Source organism: Nesoenas mayeri (genome assembly GCF_963082525.1).
Source record: "Nesoenas mayeri genome assembly, chromosome: 1".
In the NCBI taxonomy this organism is placed as follows: Eukaryota; Metazoa; Chordata; class Aves; order Columbiformes; family Columbidae; genus Nesoenas; species Nesoenas mayeri.
In genome coordinates this window covers 35,824,414-35,850,319 of record NC_137541.1, presented here as the reverse complement: position 1 = coordinate 35,850,319, position 25,906 = coordinate 35,824,414, and the positions used below count along the sequence as shown (strand labels likewise).

At 44.6% G+C, this 25,906-nt stretch overlaps 1 protein-coding gene across 2 annotated transcripts in view; it reads right to left on the bottom strand.

The window, feature by feature from the left end:
• The window catches only part of SRGAP1 (SLIT-ROBO Rho GTPase activating protein 1), a gene marked incomplete at both ends in the record, with an annotated part of 142,434 nt that extends 138,420 nt beyond the window's left edge, over positions 1-4,014 (bottom strand). For both annotated transcript variants that reach the window (XM_080358401.1, XM_080358402.1), the window contains one exon: positions 3,948-4,014. In XM_080358401.1, coding sequence (XP_080214527.1) covers positions 3,948-4,014 — 67 coding nt within the window. The remainder of the gene's footprint in view (positions 1-3,947) is intronic.
• Positions 4,015-25,906: the final 21,892 nt, after the last annotated feature.

The window sequence follows — 25,906 nt, the reverse complement described above, 5'->3', positions numbered from 1 at the left end:
CCTATTCAAAGCACATTTCTCCTGTGCATGGAAGGCCAGTTACAAGTCTTAAGAAGGTAAACATGCCAGTTTAACACTTGACTGATCTGACTGCTATTGAGCAGCACCCCTGATCCTCTGCTACTAATACACATTTCTTCTCCGGAGAGATACATTTCTGAAGCGAGACAGGTATTCAAGATCTCACTAGCTCACCCTTAACCAGACCTCAGATCCCCATGCGGACATCAGAAGGGTGTTCTAGTATTTCTTTGCTACTGTGGATTGCTCAGTAACTTCATCAACAGATACTACTTCACGTTATCAGCAGTACCAATGAGCAGCTGGTCCTCGGAATACAAAAGGTGGGATAATAATAGGCTACTATAGTCAATTGAGTTTTGAGTTAAGGAATGCTGTGTATAAATCTAAGTAGGATCACGTATCAGAAAGTTAATACTCAACTCCTAACTATGCCACCAGTCTGTTGCTCATTTAAACAGGATTCCCTTTAGTCATAATCCCCAATCTAGTAGCAAGGCTGGTAGAAAACCTACCTCTAATGACTTCAGAGGGCCTATAAAACTATCACATTCTTCAGAAAAAAAACACATAAAACTGATAGTCTGGGTGATCAGAGATATTTTAAGAAGTGATTTTACTCAGTAATTCAATACAGCCTGCAGAAAGTCTACAAGGCACATTGCCCAAGTCATTTTAACAATAATATAAATTGTTCCTCAGAACTGTCAAAATGTTCTTGAATAAACAAGCTCTTGAAGCCTTTCCTAAAGCTTTTGAATTAGAAAGTGAAACATTTCTGAGAAGTAGGTGCTTCAGTAAAATTATCAAGTAGCAAGGTCATATTGGAGCTGAAGTGTATCAAGATAGCTCACTTCCAAAGAGTAAGAGTTACAGAACCAAGCAATACTTCCCACATGCCTTTATGTCTATAAATTCAAGTGCCTATATCATAATAATATCCTTACATCCTCCAAAACAATGGGTATAGGTATCCACTTAGATCTAGCCTCAGTATTAAGACATACTTAAGAAATATCCTTCTGCTTTCTCTATGATGGGCAGGGAAGTGAACACAATTCCTTTACTGCAACAATTAGGATAGCTCTTAACAAAAGTTAGCCTGATGAACAGGAATGTTGGAAAAAAAAGGCAATAAGATGTTCTGCCCTACACATCAAGGTACTCCTTTTCTACTTCAGCTTGACGAAGAGGTAACATTTGCAAGCTTTCTACTGTTCCTGTATGACCTCCACCAAAGCACCAGCCAATCTGCTAAAAAGCCAACAACCAACTTGCTAGAAGTTCAAGGAGAAGATGTCAGTTTACACCACGCAGGAATCAGGCAGAACAATTAACATCTGTTACTGCTTCCTATTTGAGGAGTTAAGAGCAGAATAGCTATGTGAAGAATGGCACTGTTAAACCCTCATTTCCAAATATGGCACCACATACATACCCTACAGGCCATGTACATTAGAGGCCCCTCTTTCTTCAGTACCAATATTGAGACATCTTAAGACAGGATTTATAAACGCACACATCAATACCGTGGTTTCTGAATCGCTAACCCTGGTGTTCAGCACGCTGGGCTCAATGCAGTCTCAAAACAAGGTAAGGGATATATGTGGTGTTACACTCCTTCACATGTGCTTGTCCAGAGGACCTCAAACGGCCAGTTTGCTGCCAAATTGTCCACATCCTTCAGGCAACTAAACATGTCAGCAGTGAGAAATTATCTATCCATTGCAAACACCAAAAATCATAAGCAGCAAGAGCATTTGGGCCACACCCTTTCTCCTATTCCAATGCATGAAACTGCAGGTAGCATACAGGGACCTGCATTTCCTGTAGTTATATTCACTTAAGCTACCTTGCTGGCTAACTAGGACTGATTCCTTAGCCCTTGACTACCCCAATATCAAAAAGATTTTCAAGGTATCTCACAATGCTATCATTACTTTGTTATAGTACCACTGAGACAGCATCAAGCAGAAAGATGTCAGTACAGTCAGTTATTGCCACCTGAAATTCGATTGTAGTGATGCTGGTTAAACAAAAAGAAGCTCTGGCTAAATTTCTAGCCCAGCACACTTTTTCAAACAGCTGCTAATCAACAATTCAGGAGAGGCAGTCTGGACTGGACACACCACAGACTACCACAAAGGAGCAAAGGCAAGCAAAATTCCTACTAAGCTATGTTTACAAACGTCACCTCCCTCTGCAATTACAGTGAGAGACCAATAACACCAAGGAGACAGGTTACCTGAGATGCTTGCTACCTTAATTTTTGTTGTTTGTGAAATGATCCAATATATGTAGCTGAAGGGCATTTTCTCTTTATTCATTATTCATTCTTTCTTCATTATTCAAAAGAAAAGGATGGCTTATAGAACAACTGGCTGTAGTTAATAAAAGCTGAGGCCATAGCAATCGTGTTAGGAGGAGGCAAAAGAGCAGCCTGCACACTCTGCAAAGAGCTGAAGATCTTGAGCATTTTTTCTGCTCAGTGATCAAGACAAATCTCTACCATCTCCAGAGCGAGGCAGAAGCACCAGTCCTCCAAGGGCTCAATGGCAGTGAATTCACCAGCTACGTGAGAGTTGCCTCAGCCCTGCCCATGTCAAACAGACTCTTGGCCTACCTGTCAGCTCAGAGAAGACCCTCACTGCCTTATTTTAAGTCTAAATCCCTTTCTGGACACAAAAAGGCTTTCATTGGTGACAGCTATTTTTCACCAAAAGTTAAACTTAGGAGGAAGAGGACTCAAAAACTACTTGTTTCTTTAGTAGAAGGAAAAATAACAACAAAACCCCAAGCATCGTCATAAAAATCTGATCTCGCAGGATCAAGAGGAGAAAATACAGTGCAATTACATAAAGTCAATAAATCTTTGAACAGCTGTGCAGTGGTTACTTCCAACCTCTTTCAGACACCTTGGTCTGAAGGTTCCCAGCCCTTGCCTGAGCACAGACGTGCGTGGGAACATGTTCCATCTCTGCACAGAGACCGCGGGCAGCATAAGGGAGGGTCCACACCAGGTAGATCAAGACCACACCCACATCATTCTAAGCAACAGAGTTCAGGTGTTGCAGAGCTTTTTAAACACTGCATTTCAGGTTTGCATCCACCCTCGAAGCTTGGATTTATTGTAAATAGTGTATTATGCAATATATTCCCCGACAGCATCCAGAAAAAATGGATGTGCACTAAGAGACCCACACCCCGCTGCCCACGCTACTACTTTCCCATCCTCTGTTCCACCCAAGACACTGGCAGAGAGCAAAACGCTGGGTGAGGAAACTCGAGGGTCTGGGAGCACGGGTGGCTCCGGCCAGGGTCTGCCAGTGCTGTCCTTGGCACAATAGTTGGATGCAATACAGCCGGGCAATGCAAGGCTGAAATACTTCCTGGGGTGGCTGAAAGGGCTCACTCAATAGCCAAGGATGATTCTTTCTTAGCCATCGTCCACAGCTCAACACAGAAACTACAGCCCTGAGGGGAGGGTGGGGGACACCAGCCATGTGCCTTAAGAAAGGGGCACGGCTTACTATTGTCTGTCTCCTCAGTTTAACTGCCAAGCCTCTATTTTTCTAATCCCCCCCTCTCCAATGTTACAGAAGTCGGTGGAGGAAGGGACGGTACTCTGCCAGGGCCAGGCAGCGGACAACGGCCGCAGCTGCCGCCCAGCCCCCGCCGGCCCCTCACACAAACCGGTGCTGCTCGGAGTGTGTGTGTGTGGGGGCAGCGCCCGCCGCCCCCTCCCCACGCCCCTCCACCGCCGCCCCGAAGTTCAGGCAACAGGGACCGACCGCCCGGCGGGCGGCGGCGGGGCCGGGCTCGGCCGGCCGCAGCCCGGGGCAGGGGCAGGGGCAGGGGCGGGGGCGGGCAGGGCGGCCGGCCCGCCGCGGGGGCTCTCCCCGCCGCCGCCCTCCCCTCGCGCTTACCTTTCACTTGACTTTCATACTCCGCTATAATCTCTTTGTCCTTTTTGAATCTGCTCGGGGTTGACATTATCCACTTGCTTCTTCCGCTTCTCCCCCTTCTTCTCCTTGTTTTAAATTATTATTATTAATTGCTATTATTTTTCTAGAGGGGCTCCCAAGTTCTATCGGATGGCCGCAAGCCCGAGCGAGCGCGACGGCGGGTGGCTGGCCCCGCGGGAGCGCCGCCGGCACCGGAGGCAGCGAGGCGGAGACGCGGCGATCAGACTAACCCCGGTGCGGGCACCATCGCCTCCAAGCACCGCTGCCGGCAGCAACGCGGTCCGCGGCCCGGGGCCGCCGCAGGGCGGGGCGGCGGAGGAGCTGCCGCTGGCCGCGGGGCAGCCGCTTGCACTAGGCGAGGGCGGGGGCCAGGCGGCTGCGCCCCACCATTGTTATCTGTCCGCACGCACCCGGGAGCGGGGAAGAGAAGCAGGGAGAGGGCGCTGGGAGGGAGGCGGGCGGCCGCGCTCGGTCCGTACGCCAGAGGCACTAGTTACTCCCGCCGCCGCGCTCGGCTGGGTGGGGACTCGGGGCCGGCGCCCCGCCGTGACTAACTCCGGACGGCAGCGCGGAGGCGCACGGCGCACGTCCCAGCCCCGCAGCCCGAGCAGCGGCTGGCGCGGGGCGGCACCCCGCCGCGCCCTGGAGAGGTGTCTCCGGGAATAAACTTCTCCCCGCCCTCTCGCCGCTCTCTCCTCCCTTCCTGCCTCCCCGCCCGCCTCCGCTCCTCGTTCGCTTCGTCCCTGGTGGCGCCCGCTCCGCCTTCCCCCTGCCGGCAGCCGGGGCGGGAGCGCGGCCACCGCCCACCGCCGCGCCGGGGCCGGGCCCGCAGGCCCCGCTGCACGGCTGCCCCGCGGCGGGAGGCCTAGCAGGCCCGGTGGGCCTGGGCAGAGGCGGGAGGGACGGGGCCGCCGTCCCCGCCCCGTGGCCTGCAGCGAGCATATGGTGGCCCGGTGCCTTCAGGAAACAGGGGTGCGAGGTGGTGACAAGGTGACAGAAAGCCCTTGATCCGGTGGGGAAAGTTAAAGCCCCATGCTGCCGCCACGACTACCGAGCCGCACTGGGAGGGGAGAGCCTGGAGGGGAGATGTGTCCTTTGGGGACCTCGCTTTTCTGCCCTGTTTCTGTGGAGGCAGGGCACGGTGCTGAGCCGCACCAGTGTGCCCAAGGCCAGCACCCAGAGGGGCCAGGGCAGGGCGGCACCAAGGGCAGAGCCGTGGTGCTCAACAAAGTGGGTCTCGCTTCCACCGTCCTTGCCTGCATGGTGCTCCCCTTCGGATGCAGCTTGTTCTTAAGGGCAGGACTGTGTAGGGCACTCCCTGCAGCTCATGGGAAAAACGAGCAAAACAGGGTGAGAGGCCACCCAAAATGCTGCTGCCTTGAGCTGCTGTGCATGATGGCCCTGCCAGACCGTCACATTCGATGTCAGGGTCAGAAGGCCTCTGAGAAGGGGAAGAAGATGGTCCAGAAGAGCAGCAAGAGCTGCAGTTGGGAGCACGGGGCAAGTCACCAAAGGGGAGAGATGGCTTTTGCTCCTGGGTGCCTCCAGCAGTGATGGGGACAGCCTCCTTCTCTGCCTGCAGAGCTGGCACCTGGCTTAGCACTTTGTGGCTGTGGAGGATGAGCTGGCTGCCAGCTCTGCAGGCAGAGATGAGGCCATGCATGCCAGGAGCTGAGCATGGTAGTTCACAAACCCAGTAGCCACACTTCTCCTATGTCCTGGGCATCACTTGCAAAAGGAGTCAGGTATCACTCAGGTTGCACAGCCCCTTTCCCTTTCCCCTGGCTGCCCTGAAACTCAGCGTTTGCCAGAGAAGAGCTTGCTAAAAAAAAAAAGCAAATGGAAAAAGCAAGGAGGGGTGGACACTGCTGCCTTGCGATGGGCAAAGAGTGTGGCTGTTGTTCATGTGTCAAAGGCAAAAGCCAAATCCTAAGGCCAGAGCTGCAGACTTTGGGCTGCAGGGAGGTCAGCTCTGGGGAGGGTAAAGGCAGGTAGGGGACTTTCTGGAGGCACAGAGGGCTCTGCTGATGTCAGGTGTGTCCAGGAGTGATTAGACAAAGTTGCAAACTATTCACAAGTAGTGGCTGCTGTATTAATATGATTCATGTGGTGAAAGTGCCCACAGATCCTATCCTGGACAGCTAGTCCTGATACCGCCAGGACATGACCCTTCAGGACAAACAGGAGTGAATGGTGGGATCGTTTGCTGCTGGGAAAGTTCAAGCTGGCTACCCAGTAATTAAGGTGGATTCGAGCTTTAGAGCTATGGGGGGCTATTGCTATGACCCTCAGGGGCAATGGCACAGTTAACTACTCATGCAGTCATTCTTGCTTATTTTTATTATTAATTCTTATACACATGTTGCCTCGATGTTGCAGTCACTCCCTTCCACACCTCTGCATTTCAGCAATAAGTGTACATCTGTGCTTTGCAGTTTGTCTTTCAGTTTCATTAGGTACCATACTTCCCCCTGCTACAGGATCAGGATAACAGGATTCCTGTTCCCCTTTCCCTCTTCGTGTGCTGTTCTCTGTAATTTTATTATGTTTCTTTCTCTTACCATCCCAGCACAATCTTTTTCTAGCACTGATCCCAATTCAGATCACCTAAAGCAATCTTAGTACAATAAGTTATTGTCTGAAGCCAATTTAACTCCAAACTGGATGGTCAAATTACATCCCTTGAATAAAAAGCCCAGCCTCAAAAGAGCAGTCATCTCTGTAATCCCACCCAATTCTGATTTTCATCTCAGGCTTTGATGCTCAAGTCTTGCCCCCTGGCTGTTCCAGTCCATCTGTTAGGCTGGGGACAGGCTGATTTGCAAGACAGTGGGCTGCCTTCTCCGGGGACATGGGGCATTAGCTGGAGGTTAGCTGTGAGTCTTGCCTGGTCCTGCAAAGCACAGTGCTTTTCCGAACAGTGAGGACAGAGAATGGTGGCCAAGTCCCCTCACGCCCTGGGTGACACTGTGCCATCCCAGCACCTCCAGCCAGGCTAGTCCCCATCTCCCTTGCCCAGGAGCTGGGCATGTGAACCGTGCTCAAGATGTGGCTGGAGGTGTAGACATGAAATTATCTGCCTCCTCCTCTCCTGGTGGCTGAAGGACACATCCTCCTCTTGCCACTGAGCCTGTGCTGGGAAATACTGCCCATATCTTTCTCCTCAGGAGAAGGGTGCAGAGCAGGGCTGAACACCTGTGCCTACACCATCCCTTCCCTCCGCACTAGATGCTACAGCCACAGGATGGGTCTGGCTCTGCAGAGCCAAGCCAGAGGCTGCAGACAGAGTATTTCTGTCACTCTGCAAAAGCAGTTGCCTGTGAAGATGCCAAACCCATCTTCTGGCTTTGGAGACTGATCTCCCGGCATTCAGCCACACAGCTCAGGGGTGCATGTCCATGTCAGGACAACTGACGAAGGAAGGACTCATCTCCCCAGGAGGCTTGAGCATGCCAAGCTCAGAGCTGCCCATATTCTGGATCCCTGAGTTAGGGTTGACTTGCAGGACAACCAGGATTGAATGGGCTGAGAAATCTGATTCTAACCACCCACCCCGTCCGCCCCGTCAACCCCCGCCCTTCTTTAGGGATTGTCAAAGGATTGTGCGTTATTACATGGGTGTAATCTTTTAAGATGTTTGTGGCAGCTCAAGTCTCCGGACTCAATTCCGCACTGATTTACATTCCTGGCAATCCCATTGCGAGGATGGTGATTGCACAGGCACAGACTCTGCAATGCCAGGTTTGAGGTGACTTGCAGGACATGGAAAATTATTACAGAAATGCCTGTCTTTTGAGAGCTGTTCCCAAAGAGGTCCTCACAGACTTCCCACCAATTTCAAGAGCAGCAAGTGCTGGGGCTATGGAACAGTCTTGTTGTATGAACCCTTGTGCATCTGTGGGTGATGCTTGAAAATGCTTGTTTATCTAGTGTTGTTCTGTGAACTCTAAATTATTGCATGTAGAACATATCCAGGTCTTGGCAGGGAGAACACTACAGACATTTTAAAAGTATTAGGATAAAGCTGATTCAGAGCATGTATGTTATTCCAAGGGGCAGAGTTGTATCAATAATGCAGTGTGGTAAGGTACTGCAGCGGTACAATACTCGTGCAGAGTTTGTGGACTGTACCTCAGTGTATGGAGTTAGATAATCTACTCCATCAGGGAACTGGAAATCCTGAATTATGTATGATAAACCAGAGATATGTTTATACAGAGAGCAGTTCCTGCAATACTTCATGCACTCAGTGCAAGAAGGGAATAATGCAAGCATGCTGGATTCTGCTTGCTTGAGAACTTCATTATTGCATTTCATTTACACCGCCTGATGAGCTGTGCAGTATTTGCTTTCTTGTACTGCTAATACAAATAGACCATATAACTGATTGCTGGAATATCACTGAGCTGTTCCCTGTGAGCGCATAATGAAATACACTGACGCCCTTAAACAACAAAACCCTACATTAATTTTCTTTAGGCTGAAAAGACGACAGATATAATTCATTGTGCTTTATAATTACAGTCAATCAGTCATTTTACTGTTGGACAGTAAGTCTCTAAATGAAAGACCAGGCTTTAATTGAAACAATGAAACATTTGATTGTTATTGAAAAATCAGTAAGAGGCACCATTCAAAGAGCTTGTTCAAATGTTTGTCACTGATAAGATACACATTCTATAGAATCAAATCTATTTGCTTGGGAATGAGATTATTGTAGTAAATACAGTTGCTTATCTAAGATATAAAACCAGCAAGGATTTTTTTTCTCTCCCCTGCCCCCAACCAGTGCAGCACTTAATGCTGCTCCGTGCTTATAAACTCCTGAGACATGGAGATGAAATCTGGGCTTACGGGGTTTGTCACAAGCTGCAGAAGAGCCAGGACTTCACCCTGGCTGACCTGACAGTGAGTGGCTCTAAAGCTTTCAGCTGGGCCTTCACAGCAATGAAATGAGGAACACGAGGTGCTCAAACTTCGGTAGTTCAGGAAAGACATTTCCCTCACCTGAGTTTCTATGGGAACCTAAGCTGTCACTGACCTTTCATCTTCAGGAGCAGTACTCTGACCACTGGCACTGGTGTATTGAGTGTAAGGGCCTGTAGACACAATAGCTTCCAGAAGCAGAGTAAAGGAAGAAAATGCTTTCTTATTTCACAATAAGAGTGTCTACAGGTGGAGTATGTAGAGTTGGTAATATGTTTTAAATTCTTGCTATAACTGGGTCTGTAATAATTTTCAAGACCTAGGTCTTTCTTGTGTACTTCATTAGATTCCCGGTTTTGTCTGTTGAACAATTGCCACGTTTCTTTTGGGCATAATGATCCAAGTGTCTGCTTTGTGAGCTTCATGCACCTAAATTTAGGCAACTTAAGTCATATGCCTAAACGAGTCACTTAACCAAGTCATTTAACCTCTTTCAAAAGTCAATCAAGAGAGGTGGGCATGTCCTTGGTGGTGGTCACTGCTGTTTGCTTATTTTGGACACTTAGATTTGTTTCCGTTTTTCTTATTATCATAACCAGGGGTCATATAAGACAGCAATGACATCCTGTTCATCAAATCTGAATGTAATATGCTGGATGTTAACAACAGTCTATTAGAAAGATGGTGATTATATTTGTAGTCCCTTGCTCCCAATTAAAATGCACTGCTAAGTGTATGCAGACTTTGTTCATTTACTATTCACAGTCACGTTGGAAAGTAATCCTGTCAGTCTGTCATCTGAAGGAGGATTCAGGAAAAATTTCATTAGGTAACCTTCTAGATATATGTGTATGTGTGTACACAGCAAATTTGCCATGTTCAAACACATACGGTAGCGCTCTCAGCATGAAATACATTTGAATGCAATGGAGAATTGTTCACATCACAGAAAAAACAAACAAACAAACAAAACCAACCAAAACTACTTCCAGGTGAAATCACTGACTCTAAGTGAAAGAGATCTTTCTATCTCAGTAAGGTAAGATTTCAGCCCTGGAGGACTGATGCAGTCTGGGACATGAAAGAGCATGGTATTTCCTCTAAAGCAAAAAGAAAAATATCAAACTCAAACCTCACCACATTAGTTTTGTTGCTATTTTATTTGAAAAAATAATTGAGTCTTACAGCAGTAATTAGTATGTCAACGTTTAGTCCTTTGGCTTTACAGTCATGAAGTGCAGTTAATGTTTCCTTGTTAACGTGTTCATTCTGAGTGGTACTAATAGGACTAATGACATAACTAATATATATAAAGTGATGAGGCTACTTTATGCCTTTTACTGCTGTTAAGAATATGATCCTTTTTTTTTTTAGATGGTATTGCTATTCACTTCCCAGTTAGTAATTATAAGGAGGAATGAATTCTAAGTAATAACTTTCTCACTTAATGAGAAGAGACTGAGGCAGTCTTGCCATTTTGAAGGAGAAGAAATACAGCAGTAATTGCGTTCTCACTGCAGGGTTTGCGTTCTCTGTAGAGCTACTTTTGCTCTGTTGGTAGCCTTTGAGACTCCAGTATCCCACTTCTTCTCAACATAATGAGCTGAATTTCCAGTTTCTAAGCTTCATACACCTAAATGTAGGCAACAGCATTTGCCTTACACCTGCCAGCATACATGTGCTAGTGTTATTCCAGATCTTTATCTTGTTAAATCTAACAGCTGTATTGTCCAGAGAAGCACTAGGACGGTTTTTGGTTTAGCTTTTCTTTCCAAGCCTGGTGGGGGAACACTGATATGTTTGAAAGAACTCTTCCAAGTGAGCGTAGGGGGCCATGTTTGTGGTAATTCAAGTCTTAGATGAATAGATAATTGCCACTCTGATACTTAGGTTTTGGTTTTAAATTTCCCATTTGCATTGTTTATGTTTGTTCCATCAGTTCTCAGCTGAAAATGAAATACCTCTGCTACTTCATGACTCCTGACCTTGCACTAATGGTTTGGAGGGAAGAATGTTAATAGTGGGGTTTAAGTTTAAAAGAACAAGAAACTACTTGAAGCAGCTCCAGACAATTAAGAACATTGTATTTTTTAAAGTCGTCCTATGGACTTCATCATGCTGCTGTTATCTAGAATGCTTATGTGAATAAGGCTCCTGGATTGTACCCTCAGAACTTAGACAGCAGAACACAACTCCTGGTCTTGCCATCCTTATATGGCCTTCATGCACTATCCAGAATATGCAGAATCTCAGCTTTCCGGGCTGCCTCAGACCATGCCAGTAGTTGTAAGGTTGTGAACTGCCCTCATTTATCTCAAAAGGGCATTAATTTTGAAGCCCAGCAATGACACTTCAAATGTCAGCCTTGTTCATTTTCACAGAAATTTCTAGCTAGTCTGCTTATTCATTAGTGTGGGCTAGAGGGGTGGGAACAGCTACAGCCTATCAGGCTAAAAGAGTCCCTGGCTATTAATGGTCTACCCAGCAGGCTGCTGTCTCTGATTCAGCCCCTTGGCCCACCCTTTGGCTCAGCCCTTGCCCAAGAGCAAGTGGAGAGAAACAAGTGTGGAAAAATAAAGGCTATTTCTGTATCATTTTCTGCTTTGATTATTGATGGCAGCAACATGCTGCTTTCCCAAGTTGGTGGGGGTTTTTTGGTGTTGTTTTTTTTTTTTTGTTTGTTTGTTTGTTTGTTTTGTTCCCTCAGCTACTTTTGCCTTCACTATCGCAAAAAGATGAACTGGAATCATGCGGGGGGATGTCAGATGGCTAAAGGAGTCCATAGCTGGGCAAATGCAAGTAGGAAGGCATAGAGGTACTGATCTGGGCCTGGGGAGACCTACATTTTGATTTGTGCCAGTTTAACATCACTCAAAAAACCAGCTGCTAGCATGGTCTGAGAACACTCCAGGCTGAGCCGGGTGGTGGCAGCTGGAATGGTTTCAAGCTGCAGAAGAAGTTGAATCCAGACCTCCTGCTTCTTGGATGCTGCTCCTCTGTATTAAAAGGCATCACAATGTCCTTTCCCTGCCACGGGGTTTTAAAAGATGGGGGTTAACCCAAATGCTGTTCTTTTAAAGACTTGATACTTGTATGATCCTGTAAAGAGAAGGTGGTCCTTGCTGCAATCTTTCTCTCAAAATTCTGTGTCAAACACCTAGCCCTGGGCAGGAGGGGGACTTCAGACATTTCTCTGTCCTTGGCTTTACTTGTCGTCTGGCTGTGAGAGTCTCTTTGTGTAGCATGGATGGTTTGGGTTGAATTTGAGGTGCTTATGATTCCTTATGCGATGCCCAAGCATCTGCTGCAGAGGCTGCCTCCTTGGGGTCAGGAGGCAGAAGATGCTGTAGTACATTCGTCCTTGATTGGAGCCAATTTTCTGTCGTATCCTCAGGTTGCAGCTGACCCTCTTTGCACACTTGAGCTGCTGGCTCTTGTCAGCAGGAGACACACAGCAGCTCAAAGGTGAAATATAATGGTCTTACCCTCATAACTGCAACTTCAAAGTAAAGCTTTTAAGCTTTTGTTCTGGTGTCCAAGAAGATGTGTCCACATGGAAGAAAATCAGCAAGGAGTTTAAGAGCAATTTTTCCTGCCATTGTTGGCATTTGTTTGCACTTTATTCTTGATCTTAGCTTCGTTTTATTTCTGTTCAGCAACCCAATGTAACAATAGTTGGGTGTGCAAGTATTGCAAGCTACACACAGATACTTGTCTCCAAGCAATGATGTTTTTTATAGTCGTCTCTCTGTTTCTCGTACGCATGCATGTAACTGAAAGCTTTCTGTTAACACCAACTGCTTCAAAATTTTATTTTGACGAAAGACTGAATGGATCTGACAATATCTATTTAAGATGAGCCATAGTTCTCAAAAGCGCAAGACAAAAGATGTATAGAAAATCCTCCCTGGGGGCCTCCAGGGCAGTTTCCAGCCGAGGCTGTGGAGGTATTTCAAATGTCGCAGCTCCCTCCAGTGGGAAGATGGTGGGCAGCAGACTTGTGCAGGAGCAGGTTTCTGCAGACACCAACCCAAAGCTTCCAAACCTCAAAAAAGAAAATATTCAGCACACTCTTTTTTTTTTTTCTTTTTTTTTGGGGGGAGTCTGAATACAGTACCTGATACTCCATTCTCTCTTCATGATATGATAATATTTGAACCAAAGATTAGTATAAAATCTGTGAAAATTAACCTACATGGTCCAGATTTTCAAACAGACTCAAAACAGTTATTTCCTCTTGACTACTATGTAAATGCATTTGTTCATGTTGAGCAGGGTGACATGGCATGTGAAACCACAATGTCTGACATGTACTAGAATAAGGAAGGTTTCCTGTATTAATATTCTGCAAATATCATTCCCTGACATCAAATAGCTGCAACAAATGCAACACAAAACGTATCGTCCATTTGAACATTTGTTTTCTTTGTTTGCTTTCGTAACACAAATTACTGGTAATTTTTAGCCTCTACAGGAGCTCCTCCTTCTATGGGTTTTCAAGTGTGATAGTGGATGAAGTTACACACACGTGAATGACAGAGTCTAACCCAAGCTAAATAACAGATCGAGAATGGGAGTGGGTTCTTTCTTTCCAAGAACCTGAAAACACAAAACAATTATTTTGAGAGATCTCCAATAATACTAATTCTGGGTGTAATTCTTTGTGTGACTTTTATATCCCAGAAATCTTTGTGGCTTCTGGGGACATGGTGCCTTGTGACACATGCATTTTATAAATACCTTAATTTTCCCAAATTCAGTAAAAGCCACCACCTATATTCATATTTTTATATTGATAATTTACTATTATTAGATCAATAATTTGATATAAGAACAAAAGTAATTAATGGAGTTTAACGCAGGTCATTACTGCTCCTGTCCAACCAACTTCTGCTTACATTACTGACTATCTTAAGTAGTGATTCAAGCTGTAGGTTTAAAAATGGCCTTGCAGCTGATGGATAGTGCTGGCAAACCAAAGAATAGACTCGATATGATGGCTATAGCTGGGTGGTGGCTCAGCCTATGAGAATCTGCATTACATACAGTGGTAGCAGCATCTGGAGACACAACAGCAGCACTACATAAATCATGTGCATTGTTATATGTTCTCAAGGTACATAAGATGTTGCCTGGCAACTGCATGTCTCCCAGCTCTGCAAAGTAAGTGTTTTTAATTATATGCCTGTAATACTTCATGATGACAGAATTAAGAACACTGACTCTGTCTGATCACTTTAAAAATGACATTTATTAAAAAACAAAGCTCCTTTTCCCAATCATCAATATGCCTTATCTTAATCAAGCATTCTGTGCTTCTGCTGTTTTTAATAAGCACACATTACACTTTTGCAATTCAAGCATAATTATACAGAAGCTGTTTTCTTCTCCTTGAATATTTCAGGATTTATTTGATTTATAAAACATCCTACACATAGTCAGGGGATGCTGATCCTTCTTTTCTCTCTACCAATTTATGCTTACATCTGTCTACTCACAGAGACAGTAACGGGTGCTATTTTGCCTTCCTACAGCTTGGACCTATACCCTGTGTGAGGAAATCCACTAATAATGCAGACTGTCTTGTCACATATCAGTAGTTCACAACATGCTTAATCTGGTTTTAGGTAGGCTAAGTGCACCTCAAAAATTAGATCAAATATATACTATATTCCCAGGTTTCTGTAAACTGTAACTGCTGTGTTGCATTTTGGAAAGAATGAGAGTGGGACACATTAGTAAAACACTTTTAAAAAATGGCAGCTCTGATGCACACTCTAATCCATGGTCTTCAGTGCACTAACTTCTGTGAAAAACATATGTAGAGAAGCAACTGTAGATCTCATGAATCTTTGCAGGTCCAGCTTTAGCAGGAAAGAGAGAACCTGCAGCATCAACACGTACCTGTAGCACAGTGGCCGGGACATTGTGCAGTGCAGAGGTCACCCCTCTATCTGAGCCCACTCTGACCGAGTAAATTAGAAGTAGCTCTTGACAAGAAGTAGCTCTTCTATGACAAGATCACTTGCATAGTGGATGAATGGAAGGTGGTGGTTGTTGTCTTTCTGGATTTTAGTAAGGCTTTTGATACTGTCCCTCACAGCATCCTTCTGGGTAAGTTGTCCAACCGTGGGATAAGCGGGTTCATGGCGCACTGGGTGAATAACTGGCTGAAGAGCAAAGCTCAAAGGATTGTAGTGAATGAGGCTACAACTGTCTGTAAACCCATCACCAGCAGAATTCTTCAGGGATGAATTCTAGGGCTAGGTCTGTTCAGTACATTTATCAACAATTTGGATGCAGGGCTTTAATGTACCAGTAGCAAGTTTGCTGATAATACCAAACTGGGAGGTGCTGTTGACTCCCTCATGGGACCAGAGGGCTTGCAGAGGGATCTAAACAGATTGAAACATTGGGCTATTAATGGGATGAAATTCAACAAGTCAAAATGCTGATTCTGCACCTAGGACAGAGAAATGCTGAGCACAAGTATAAATACAGTACAACTAGCTGGTCAAAAGAGGCTTTTTCACTATACGGTTACATGAGAACGAAGGCCAGATTTTCTGGGGCACTATTGCTTCATACTCAGAATTTTGAACACTAATTTCATGTTACACTTTATATATATATATATACATTATAAATATGGAGTCCTTACCTATTTTTATAAAATGTAAGAAATACACTAAACTTACCATGAATATGAACATTATAAAACAATGGCTTGCCCAAAGATGTTGTGGAGTCTCAATCCTTGGAGATATTCAAAAGCCATCTGGACACAGTCCTGGCTAACCTGCTCCTGGTGACTCTGCTTGAGCCAGGAGGGTTGGACCAGATTACCTCCAGAGGTCTCTTCCAGCCTCAACCATCCTGTGACTCTGTGAAACATGTAGTGAAGGGAATCTAATCAGAAGACCCAATTAATATCTGTCTCCCCCTCCTTCCTTTGCCCAAACATTCTCACCTAACCTGGAAGTACTTACAGAGAAAAAAAAACCTTGAGTCTCAAAACCCAAAGCCATAGCAATAGGACATGACTCAGAAGTTGGCAAGTTCAGCCTGTGGAGCAGTGTGGAGAGCCAGTTCTTAAATCTAGAGCCTTATGGGCAGCTCCCAAGCAGTCCCAGTGAGCTGAGCCACTGGCAACTGATGCATCTCGTTGGGGCAGTCGGGATTCAGCAGAACAGAACCTTCCAGCACAAGATTTTTTTGTTGTTGTTGGAGACTTTCTTGATTTGGTTTGAAATTGTTTTAGACTGGGAGGACTTTATTTTCATAAAGAGAACTGTGAAGGATTGATACAGGGTTATCAGTGCACCTCAAAGGTTGTCTTTTATATACATCAGATTGGCCCACTGTATTATGTTAGTCCCCACAAGCACTGTGATGCCTAATGCCCAATGCAGTTTTAGCTGTTTGCTTTCCTTCTTGTAGCATGTGGGGAGAAGTGACTGCCGAGAAAATCCTGTGTGCTGTGTGGGAGCTGCCTTGTGTGGGCCAGGAGACACGACCATGGGAGTAAGCCTAGAATCCTTCCTCAGCTCTCCAGCGTGGGAGCAGGTGTCTTGGCCATATGGGGCAGACAGCTCTTGATACCTAGTTATCCTTTTAAAGAATGGGGCATAGTCCAGTCTTTTCCACTGTGTAGCTGCCCACAGGTTAAACTACTCCTCCTGAAAGCAGAGCTGCCATGGCCAGGGGTTCACAGCCACATCTCCTACTGCCCAAGAAAGTATCCTGCCCGCTAGACTATAGGCAATGATGTCCAGGGAAGTAGTCTTTGTTCGACCCGTTAAACTGTGTGGCTCTTCAGACAGGATGATAAGATTCAATGAAGAATGAACAGGCAGGACCACAAGAGAAAGAATATGAGAGTAAATCTCACTCTTCAGCCAGGTAAGGAAGTGAGGTGAAGGAGTTACATCTGCACTATATAAACATAGAGTAATGTGGAGATGAAGTACAGAAGCGATCTTCTGACTAAAAATGTCTGCAGTGCCGAGGACTTGAAGGAATTGAAGGACTTGAAGGACTTTCAAGGTTTAACCTTGAAAATAAGTGGCCTATTTTGTACCTATAACCTTTTTGCAGCAGCTAAAGGGAAATTTGAAGTTACAGATGAGCTTTTAGTTGTTTTGTAAAAGTGCAGGCTTTTATCAGCTGGACCTGACTGAACTGCTCAGTTCCTGAAAATAGGTCATGGAGAGAATCTGCACCAATTAGGAAAAGTTGGCAAAGACAATAATTGCAAGTTAAAAATGTGTGCCACATCCATTTTGCTTGCATAGTTGATCTGGAGGTGATGTAATGAACAGATTTTGTACCAAAGCTGGACACACTGAACGGTATAACTCAGTTCTGGGAGCCATGGGAAACAAGTCAAATCAGGTTCACTTTGCAGAGCTGCAGCTTTTGCCGACTCCTCAAGAACATGAGCATTTTCTGCTGCACCTTCCCAAAACACCCCACAGCATATTGACATTTATCAATGCAGTTAAACTTTTCCTTTTCTTCTCAGATCCAATTTTCTGTTTGATGGATTTAAACTGCTACTTCCTTTGGGTGAATTAATCATAAGATTTCAGTGCTAGTGAATCAGATGATGAGGTGCTGGCTTTTAGGCATTTGCCGTGTCAAACAGAGTCCCAAAGCTTGTGTTAGGTGTCTCCCAACTTTGTGTGAAAAGTATGATGCTATGAAGTGCATAGAGAGAAAGAATTGTATCAGGACGGAGAGCTAGAAAACTGATAGCAAGCAGGTCAATGTAATAGTAGCTAGTAGGAAACAGGGAGGGTAGGTGAGGTACTACCACCAGAATTTTGGTGCAAATATCAGTTGGTTTGTGATACAAGGTGAAATCCCCTCTTCTTCCTACCTCCTTTCTTCCCAAAGGCTGATCATGGCATACACATTTGTTTTAAAGCTTGACTGAAGAAATAAGGGATGCCATCATTACTTACTGGTGGAAGAGCAAAAAGTTTTCCTCTCCCCCTGGTGAGGCTGCACTGCTGTGCAGCAAGGTGTGCAATAATCACTGGTCCAGGGAGAGAGCAAGGGAGCATGAGGAGGAGTGTAATTCTGTAGCCTGGTGCTCAGTGTCATCAGCAGGAGTCACAGAAGCCTGCAGGGATACTGCTCCCTGCTTCAAAGCCTATTTTTCCCTTCAGTAATCGGGTGACTGCTTATGGTAAAATCTGCAAATGGTGGTGGAAACTGAATCCACTGTTCCCCTCTTGCTGAGGGCTGTTGTAAGCCCCCCAGCTCAGCACCAGCACCTGCCCTTGAGAGCAGCTGGGTCCTTCCTGGAAGGTGACACCTTGGTGAGGCTTCTCACAGGCACATCTGTGTTCAGCTCCTCCTGCTGGCTCACACCAAGTGACTGTCCATGCTGTGCACAGAGCTTTTGGTTGCCCAGTTGAGATGCCCAGCTACATCTGTGTGTTCAATAGGAAGCTGTAGTGCAGGCTCCTGTAGTGCAGGCTCCTGAACTCTGTTTTTGGGACCAGGCATCCAACACTAAACCCCGCAGTGCCTGAATTTGGGCTCAAGGTATAAACCATAGACATTAAACTTTTTGTTTCCTTTTCTTCTTTATCTGCTTAAGCAGCCTTTGTTTTCTGGAACTGTTTGATTACAGGTCCAGAGCAGGTGTTTTGCTGCTCAGATGCCCAGGAATGGAGGGGACTGTTAGGTGAAGCAGACAAATGTGTATGCAGTAACGTTAGGTGTCTGGCCAGCTGTTTAGTGATGTTTATATCACACTTTGAGAGACAAGCATCTGAGGTCTGCTTGAGTCCTCTTCTAGGACAGGACCATGCCCAGATTGGTATTTAGAGCTAGACTGTCTCTTTTGCCTGATTTGCATTACCTTGCTAATGAAACACAGGAGTGATTCTTCTGTCTCTAGTGGCAAGTAAGTATTTTACTTACCTTCTACTAGAACAACACTCTGGATAAATCACCATGTAAAGCGGGTACCAACATGGAAGGAAATGTTGAATTTCCATTATGTGCATGTTCCAAAGCTGCTGAAATAATTTGGCATAATTTCACTGACTTCAAGAAGCTGTAGGATACTGTATCTTGGTGAGTATCTGGATCATGCAAGAAACTGCCTTTCTTTTATTAACTTCCAGCATTATTTCATTATATGAGTCATTCCAGTATGCAAAGCCATCATGAAAATCTACAAGCCTAGGCACACAGTCCTACTTGTCCTATGTTTACTATGACGAAAAAAATTAATACTACCTTACTCACACATCCAAAAAAAAGAAATGCTTGCCTTTGGCAAACAGAATTTCCAGCAGTTTGTCTTTGGCTAGCTCTTAAAAAAAGCTGGAGATAGTGAAAAAGTCCTCTGTCACTTTTCTTTTTAGGAGTTCATGTGTTAACTTGAGATGAGTCAAGCCAGAAACTCTCTGAAAGAGTGGCTACAATTTACCTTGAACTGGGAAGAAAGAGCAGATACTCTGATTTGATATTCCTTTCTAGAAAGGAATAAAATAACTCTGTATCTAATGTTTAGAAAACATTTTATCTTAGTTGGTTCTCTCACTGCCAGAAATCTCATTAACCTTATTTTAGCATGGCAACTGAGATTTTAATGAGTGTAGAACAACCATTCTGAAAACGAACATTTCAAATGTAATATATTGCACAGCTCAAACTGTGGATATTTGTTGTGGTTGACTTTGCCAAAGGAGTATGAAGCTAAAGCCTTTAACAGAAAGCAGGCTCAAAGGTGAAGAGAAAATTATGTTCTGGTGGGAACAGTTCTCTACTCGGCAATATCCTATATTCTCTTTTGTGGGAAAAACATATTTTACCCCTTCAGCTACACTGTCAGTAGCTTGTTCAATAAGATATTAAACCAGCCATTAAATGGTAATCACAGCATCCCAGCCAAACCTCACCATCAGAGCAGAATATCCATGGGAGGTGGCTCTGCCAGATCAGGGCTCTTGTTCCTTCCACCTTCAGTTCAGTTACCTGAGACCTCATCTCATTCCCAGTTGCTCTTTCCTGCCAGAGCGCTATGATTTTCCTATTGCTCTTCCAAATTGTTCAAATGTTTTCAAAGTCCAACTCTTATACATGGACCAAAACATATCTTCTCTTTCCTCTTATTTCAGACTAAGCAGTTTGCCTTTGTAATTAAAAAGAGGCAGCTTTACCTGTAGTCCTATGACAAAGTTGCTAAGGATTATTGCATGTCATATTTAGTCCACTGTACCCTGTAATTTTCTTAAGATGAGGGCTATTTAAAGCTGTCTGATGATAAAAAGATGAAGTAGAGAAAGTCAGCTGTGACTGTTTCTGAGTGGGTGATATTCTGGAGTTTAGGTACAGAAACACAGCATAGTCTCCAATGTGCTTTTGCATAAACTCACTGAAAGTCTTCATGCACAAGTGTTAACTAGACCTTTTGAAATTAATTTTTATTATTTTATTTGCTTGTGCATGGTCCTTGGGGAACTTGTAATGAAGGAGCATGTAGGAGACAAAGGTAACTTTATTCTCTGCTGCTGCAAGGCTCTCATAAAGAGCTTCAAAGCAAGATGAAAATGCTTTGCACTAAGCCACTGATAAGCTTAGTGCCACTGTGTTCAAAAGGATCCTTCTGCAAGTTAAGCTTTAGCTCACAGAAGGGGCAAAAGTCTCATTTTATGTGGGTGTCATTAATTATGGCAAACACATGCAATAAGCTCCTTTTTTTGTAGATGACTCATACTGTGAGGACAAACAAGATAATTTTCCTCACAGTACCAGGTAACACACTGCGGTGCCCTAGCTAGAAGTTCATTAGTATATTGTTGTAGATTTTTTTTATTTAGCACACAGTGATGTATGTGCTTTATCCCAGCATCTTTTCATATTTTAATAACTTCCCTCTGTAGTGGGAGGAATTAAAGAAAAAATAAAACCCTTTCAGGAAAGGCTCCTGAATTAGATGAAGAGCAGTTCTTCTTTGTCCCAAGAGCAAGCTTCACTTTTCTCCTGTACTGCCCTCCCCACTGTGTATTTTCCCTTGTAATGAGTGTCTGCACCACTGTGGGCCCACACCTGCCATTCACACTGTCCAGGTATGTCATAAGCCCAAGTCACCACATGTTCGCTCCACATCTGGAAAGTCAGTTCAGTCCTTCTTGTAACCCTTTCTGGCCCACCACACACCTGCCCTGTCCTCTTCATTTGCTGGGCATTACAAAGGACTGGCCTCCTCTGTGAGGGGAGGAGGGGAGGTGGCATGCTCCACTTTCTAGGGACAAATGAGCTCTCCTGCCACTTGCACTGCAATCTGCGTCCATCACTGCAGCAGCCACCATTCCTGGCCCACTCATCAGGGGTGATAAGGAGGGCAGTGTGCCTGTGTTGCCTTACCAGCCTGACTGGTCTGGTAGACAGAAGCTAAGCCAGCTTCACCAGGTCCAAACCTGCAGAATCAGGTGCATCCGTCCTGCCAGGGGCGTCAAGCATGCCCATGGGCCAGTGCCACTCTCTAGTGGGTTACCTAAGTTGCATGGAGGGTAGCAGCAGTTGCCTCACTCCAGACTATAGCACAGAATGAGGTGAAGCAAGGTATGAAACATCAAGGAGGTTTGGCTGACTGTGAGATGGTGCTCTGAGCTAACATGATCATGCAGATATACCTGAAGTGTCCTCTAAATGTCTGGCTACAAACCACAAGCCTCCAGGCACAGAAGTGCAGGCTTTGCTCGTCAGACCTGCAGTCTGTGGGAGCTCCAGGGAGCACATGGCCAGCTGTGTTTACACGAAGATGATGGCACTAGCCAGGGGACTAAAGCAAACTCCACATTGGAGGAATAGTTCAGAGTAAGCAACAAACCTTTGAACATGAGGAGCAAGGCAGGTACTTTGTACCTGTGGTACTTACACAGCCCCTACTGTGACACCTCCTGAGCATCCGAAGCTCTTTCTGTGTGGTGGTCCTCGCTGAGGCCCAGTGACGAGAGACAGGTTCTGCAGGGCCCTATTTGGGAACAGTGATCAGAGACACAGAAATCACATCAGTTTTGGTTAGTGCTTTTTCCCCCGGAGGACAACAAGCCATCACCGCATACTTTCTGTCCAGACCGAGGACCTGTCAGCTGGGCTGTAATGTCTTCCCTGTATTTAAGAAAAGCTGAGTGTGTGGTTATTGATTTATTGGTCTGTACTCTACCTGGGCTGGCTGCATTCACACTGCATGAAGGATACCTTGCGCCTGTGCTAGTGTTTGGCTTTCCCTTCATGCAGAAGTTGGAGACAGGCTGTGTCAGTTTTGTACGCTCACATGTAAATAATGGCTTTGTTTCCTTGCATGCAGACTAACCCACACTTCAGTTTCAAAATATGCCAAAACATGCCTTGTGTCTGATGCAGCCATTTCTAGTTTTCTTTTTAGAAACCAAGCTCCTGGCTAGAGAATTAAGATGTTGCTTATGGTAAGCAGCCTGCGCTGGGCTGTACGGGTGTGAATGCAAGTTGCTGAGCAGGAGCATCTCCTAACCATGCAATGGTCATCTAAAAGTCAGGATCAGAAGCTGGTATTTCGTAAACAAACTGTTCCACCAGTTCTCCTTTCCTGGCTTATAAATAACACAGACTCCCAGCCTTGTTTCCAGTGGTTTTCTGAAGGTGGGCTGATTCAGCCAACATCTATTGCCACCTGCTGTCTTCTGGTTTCCACTCTCCAGAAGGGATCATGAGCTTGCAAAGGTTATCCTCTTCCAAGATCATCTCTCCATGGATGGACTTGTAAATTCTCTGATAATACAAGACAGCTCAGCATCTATGTAATTATACAAGAATGAAAATCAATTGAGGAAGAATTGCTCCCCTTTCAGATCACCCAGGGCAGCTTGCTCTCCAATGGTCTCACCTTGTCCATGATCTTGCAGAAGGCAATATAATCGTAATTTAACAGATGTAAGAGGAAGACGAAGGAAGGATACATGTTATGTCAGCTTCAGAACTAATTGTCTGAAATGATTAGGAAAGCTGGCCCAGTGTTCAAGCTGTGGATGCTTTTTTCCTTTCTTCTTGGCAGGGCTTGTTTTGATCACCTAGCCTGAGCAAAGAACTGCATACGTTAATTAGGAACAAAATGTCATCTCACTAGAACAAAATGTCATCTCACTAGAAAGCCACCTGCCATGTGGAAAGCTGTGCCGTGAAACAACATCTATAGTGTGAATGCAAATTTAGCTGTCTTAAAAACAGAAGCTGAGAGAGAGCTGGCACAACTGAAGAGCTACGGCAAGCCAGCCAAAGCTTGTATTAGGAGTGCAGCCATATTCGGCAAGTCTAAGTTATGGAAAGCCCATAGCAGAACCATGAACTCTTGTCAGATCTCCCATTTTCTACGCTAGGGCTCCCTCCACCATCCCAATCTTCCTCACACTGACAAAGAGCTACTGGACTCTTCCCTGTGTTTAATTTGACCCTGTGCTTGTGAAAAGAAAATGTCTCCATAGCTAAAAGGCTTAAATTTCTTCTGCAAACACTGATTAAAGTTGGAGCTTTGCCCTCCGCTTCAGTGGGGGCAGGTTTGGGCCCTCGAGCACTGAGCTGCGAGGGAGTGAACAGGATGATCTAAGAGCAACATGCTCGGTCCTTGATATGCCTAAGGCTGAAGGCCAAAGGCTTCTAAACACCAAGGTGCGTCACTGTTAGATTACACATATCCTGTCTTAATTTACAGCGGGTTTAGAGCATTAATCTCTAAATAATATGCAACACAAGGAATATTTCTAAGATGAGGAAATCTACTGGATTTCTCAGTTTAAATCAGATAAATATAATCTTTTTTAAAAAAGCCCCATACAGCTCAAAAATTGTAAAGTAAACTGACTTTTCAGCCAGCCTTTTCCTCTATAGAGATATAACAGCGAGGTACTGCGGTGGTTCCTCAGCGGCTGAGAGGGGTGTGCTCTCTCTCCTTCAGGCACCGTTCACAGGCTGGAGATGCTGAGAGAAGTGTCTCTTCCCTCCAGGTGCCTGCGCATGGTGTGCTGTCATCCATTGCATCCACCCTCAGGAGGGCTTGCTTTTCATCTCTGCAAATGAAACAACAAGCTTTTCTTGGGGGAATAGGGTGAATTTTGCTGGTGGAAAGAAAATGTTTAATTTAAGCAGCAGCTTTGGTGCATGCAGGTAGGACTAGGCTTAATAGCTGAATGAGAACAGAAACTGCAAGTAGCACAGAAGGCCTACAGTAACCAGCCAGAAAATAAGATTTAAAACCAAAAAAACCCAGTGCATTGTTAAATATACTATCACTAAGATACAAGAAAAGCTTCTGAACGGTGTTTCTATCAGAAGAGACATAATCCTTTTTCTTCCTCTTCAGGGTGACTTGACTTTTCCTCCCACAAATGTCATTTAAGAGGCCCTGCTGAGCAAGAATTGAGTCTGAATGCACTTTGGTGCTAGCTTAAAGCTCACATTCTTTATACCATTATCAGCAGACTCCTGGTCATTTCAAGCTGGGTCAACCTAGATGTTTTATAGAAAATGTTGCTTTAATTTTTTCCTGTGACTGGATTAAAATAAAAATACCTCAGGTGGTACATTTGATGAGAAATACAGAATATGGTGTTTTTACAAGAGTCAAGGCAGTATTTCTCACAGTGCTAGACTGACTAGTGTAATGGTATCTTCTCAAAGAATGGCTCAAAAGTTACAGACAAAGATCATTTCGAGTTTTGACTAACTGATCTGGTCAACTGATAAACACAGGATCCTGTTTTTCCAGCAGAATAAAAACACCAACTCTACTAACCTTTCAAGCTCCTTTTGATATTCATCTATAACAGTAAAGTTCACATGTTGCTGATTTAATGGTACTCTATAAAATGTAGGAGTCTCAGTGCCAAACCAGAAGGATAACTAGTTCAACCTCACAATGCTGAACCTACAATGTCAGACTATAGTAATTTTTTTTCTAGGAAAGAAAATTAAGACATAATTTCTGATATAATATTTTAGGGAAATGTATGTTATTATTGTCAGAATCATAATAATTATTAATTACATATTACAATTCAGCCGTGCTAATGGAGTGCACATTTTCTAAATATTTGGTTAGAGTTTCTGTCTAGTCCAGGAATAAAAAAATAAAGCTGTCAAAAGAAAACAATCAAAAGCAAGTGACAGACGAGTGTAGGTTCTAGAGTGGCTTGACACTGTGCCAGCTCCTCCTCTATTTTTGTAAAGGCTCTGGCTCCTGGTCCCTGGGGGTTACTTGGATATAGTATTGACTCTATGATAATTGCCTTCTTCAGTCTTATTTACATGAAAACAATTCTCCTTATATTTGCCATTATATTCCACATCACCTGGAGGTTAGAAAAGGCCGCTGATCTCTGTCAAAGTAACATACAGCATATACAGCAAAAAATAAACTGAGTACCTCCTACTAAAGGCAAAAGTGTATAAAACTCAAACATTACAATTCATTCATTTCTCAAGTTTAGCTTATAGTGTTTACACTGAGAATACCAAATGCTTGGGCATATGGCATCACCAGTAAGTTGTGACAATAGCCTACATTAATGCTCATCGTTTTTAACACTGAGTTATTAAGAAAATGCCAGTATGATCTCCTTAGGCTGATCTGCTGCGTTATATAGATCATGAGATTTCAGAAATTAATGACCGCTTAAAGTCTAGTAGTTCAGACTGAAGCAGAACATGTTTTCCAGCAAAAGGTCCAATCTTGGTTTAAATACTTCCAGCTCTGGAACCTCCCCAGCCCAGACAGAGTTGTTTCTGGGGGCAATCAGCAAAGCCTGCAGGGCTGGCTGAGATTCTGCTCCACAGCAAACAGGCTGTTTATGGCCAAAACACTGTCAGTGTAACCAAAGCAACTATTGCTTTTCTATTGCACAGCCCTTTCTCCTATCCTTTGCACGACAAAGTTTTTGCAAGACTAAAATCTCCTGATATTGGATGCAGTATTTTGCTAGTTAGCAAATTGTAAT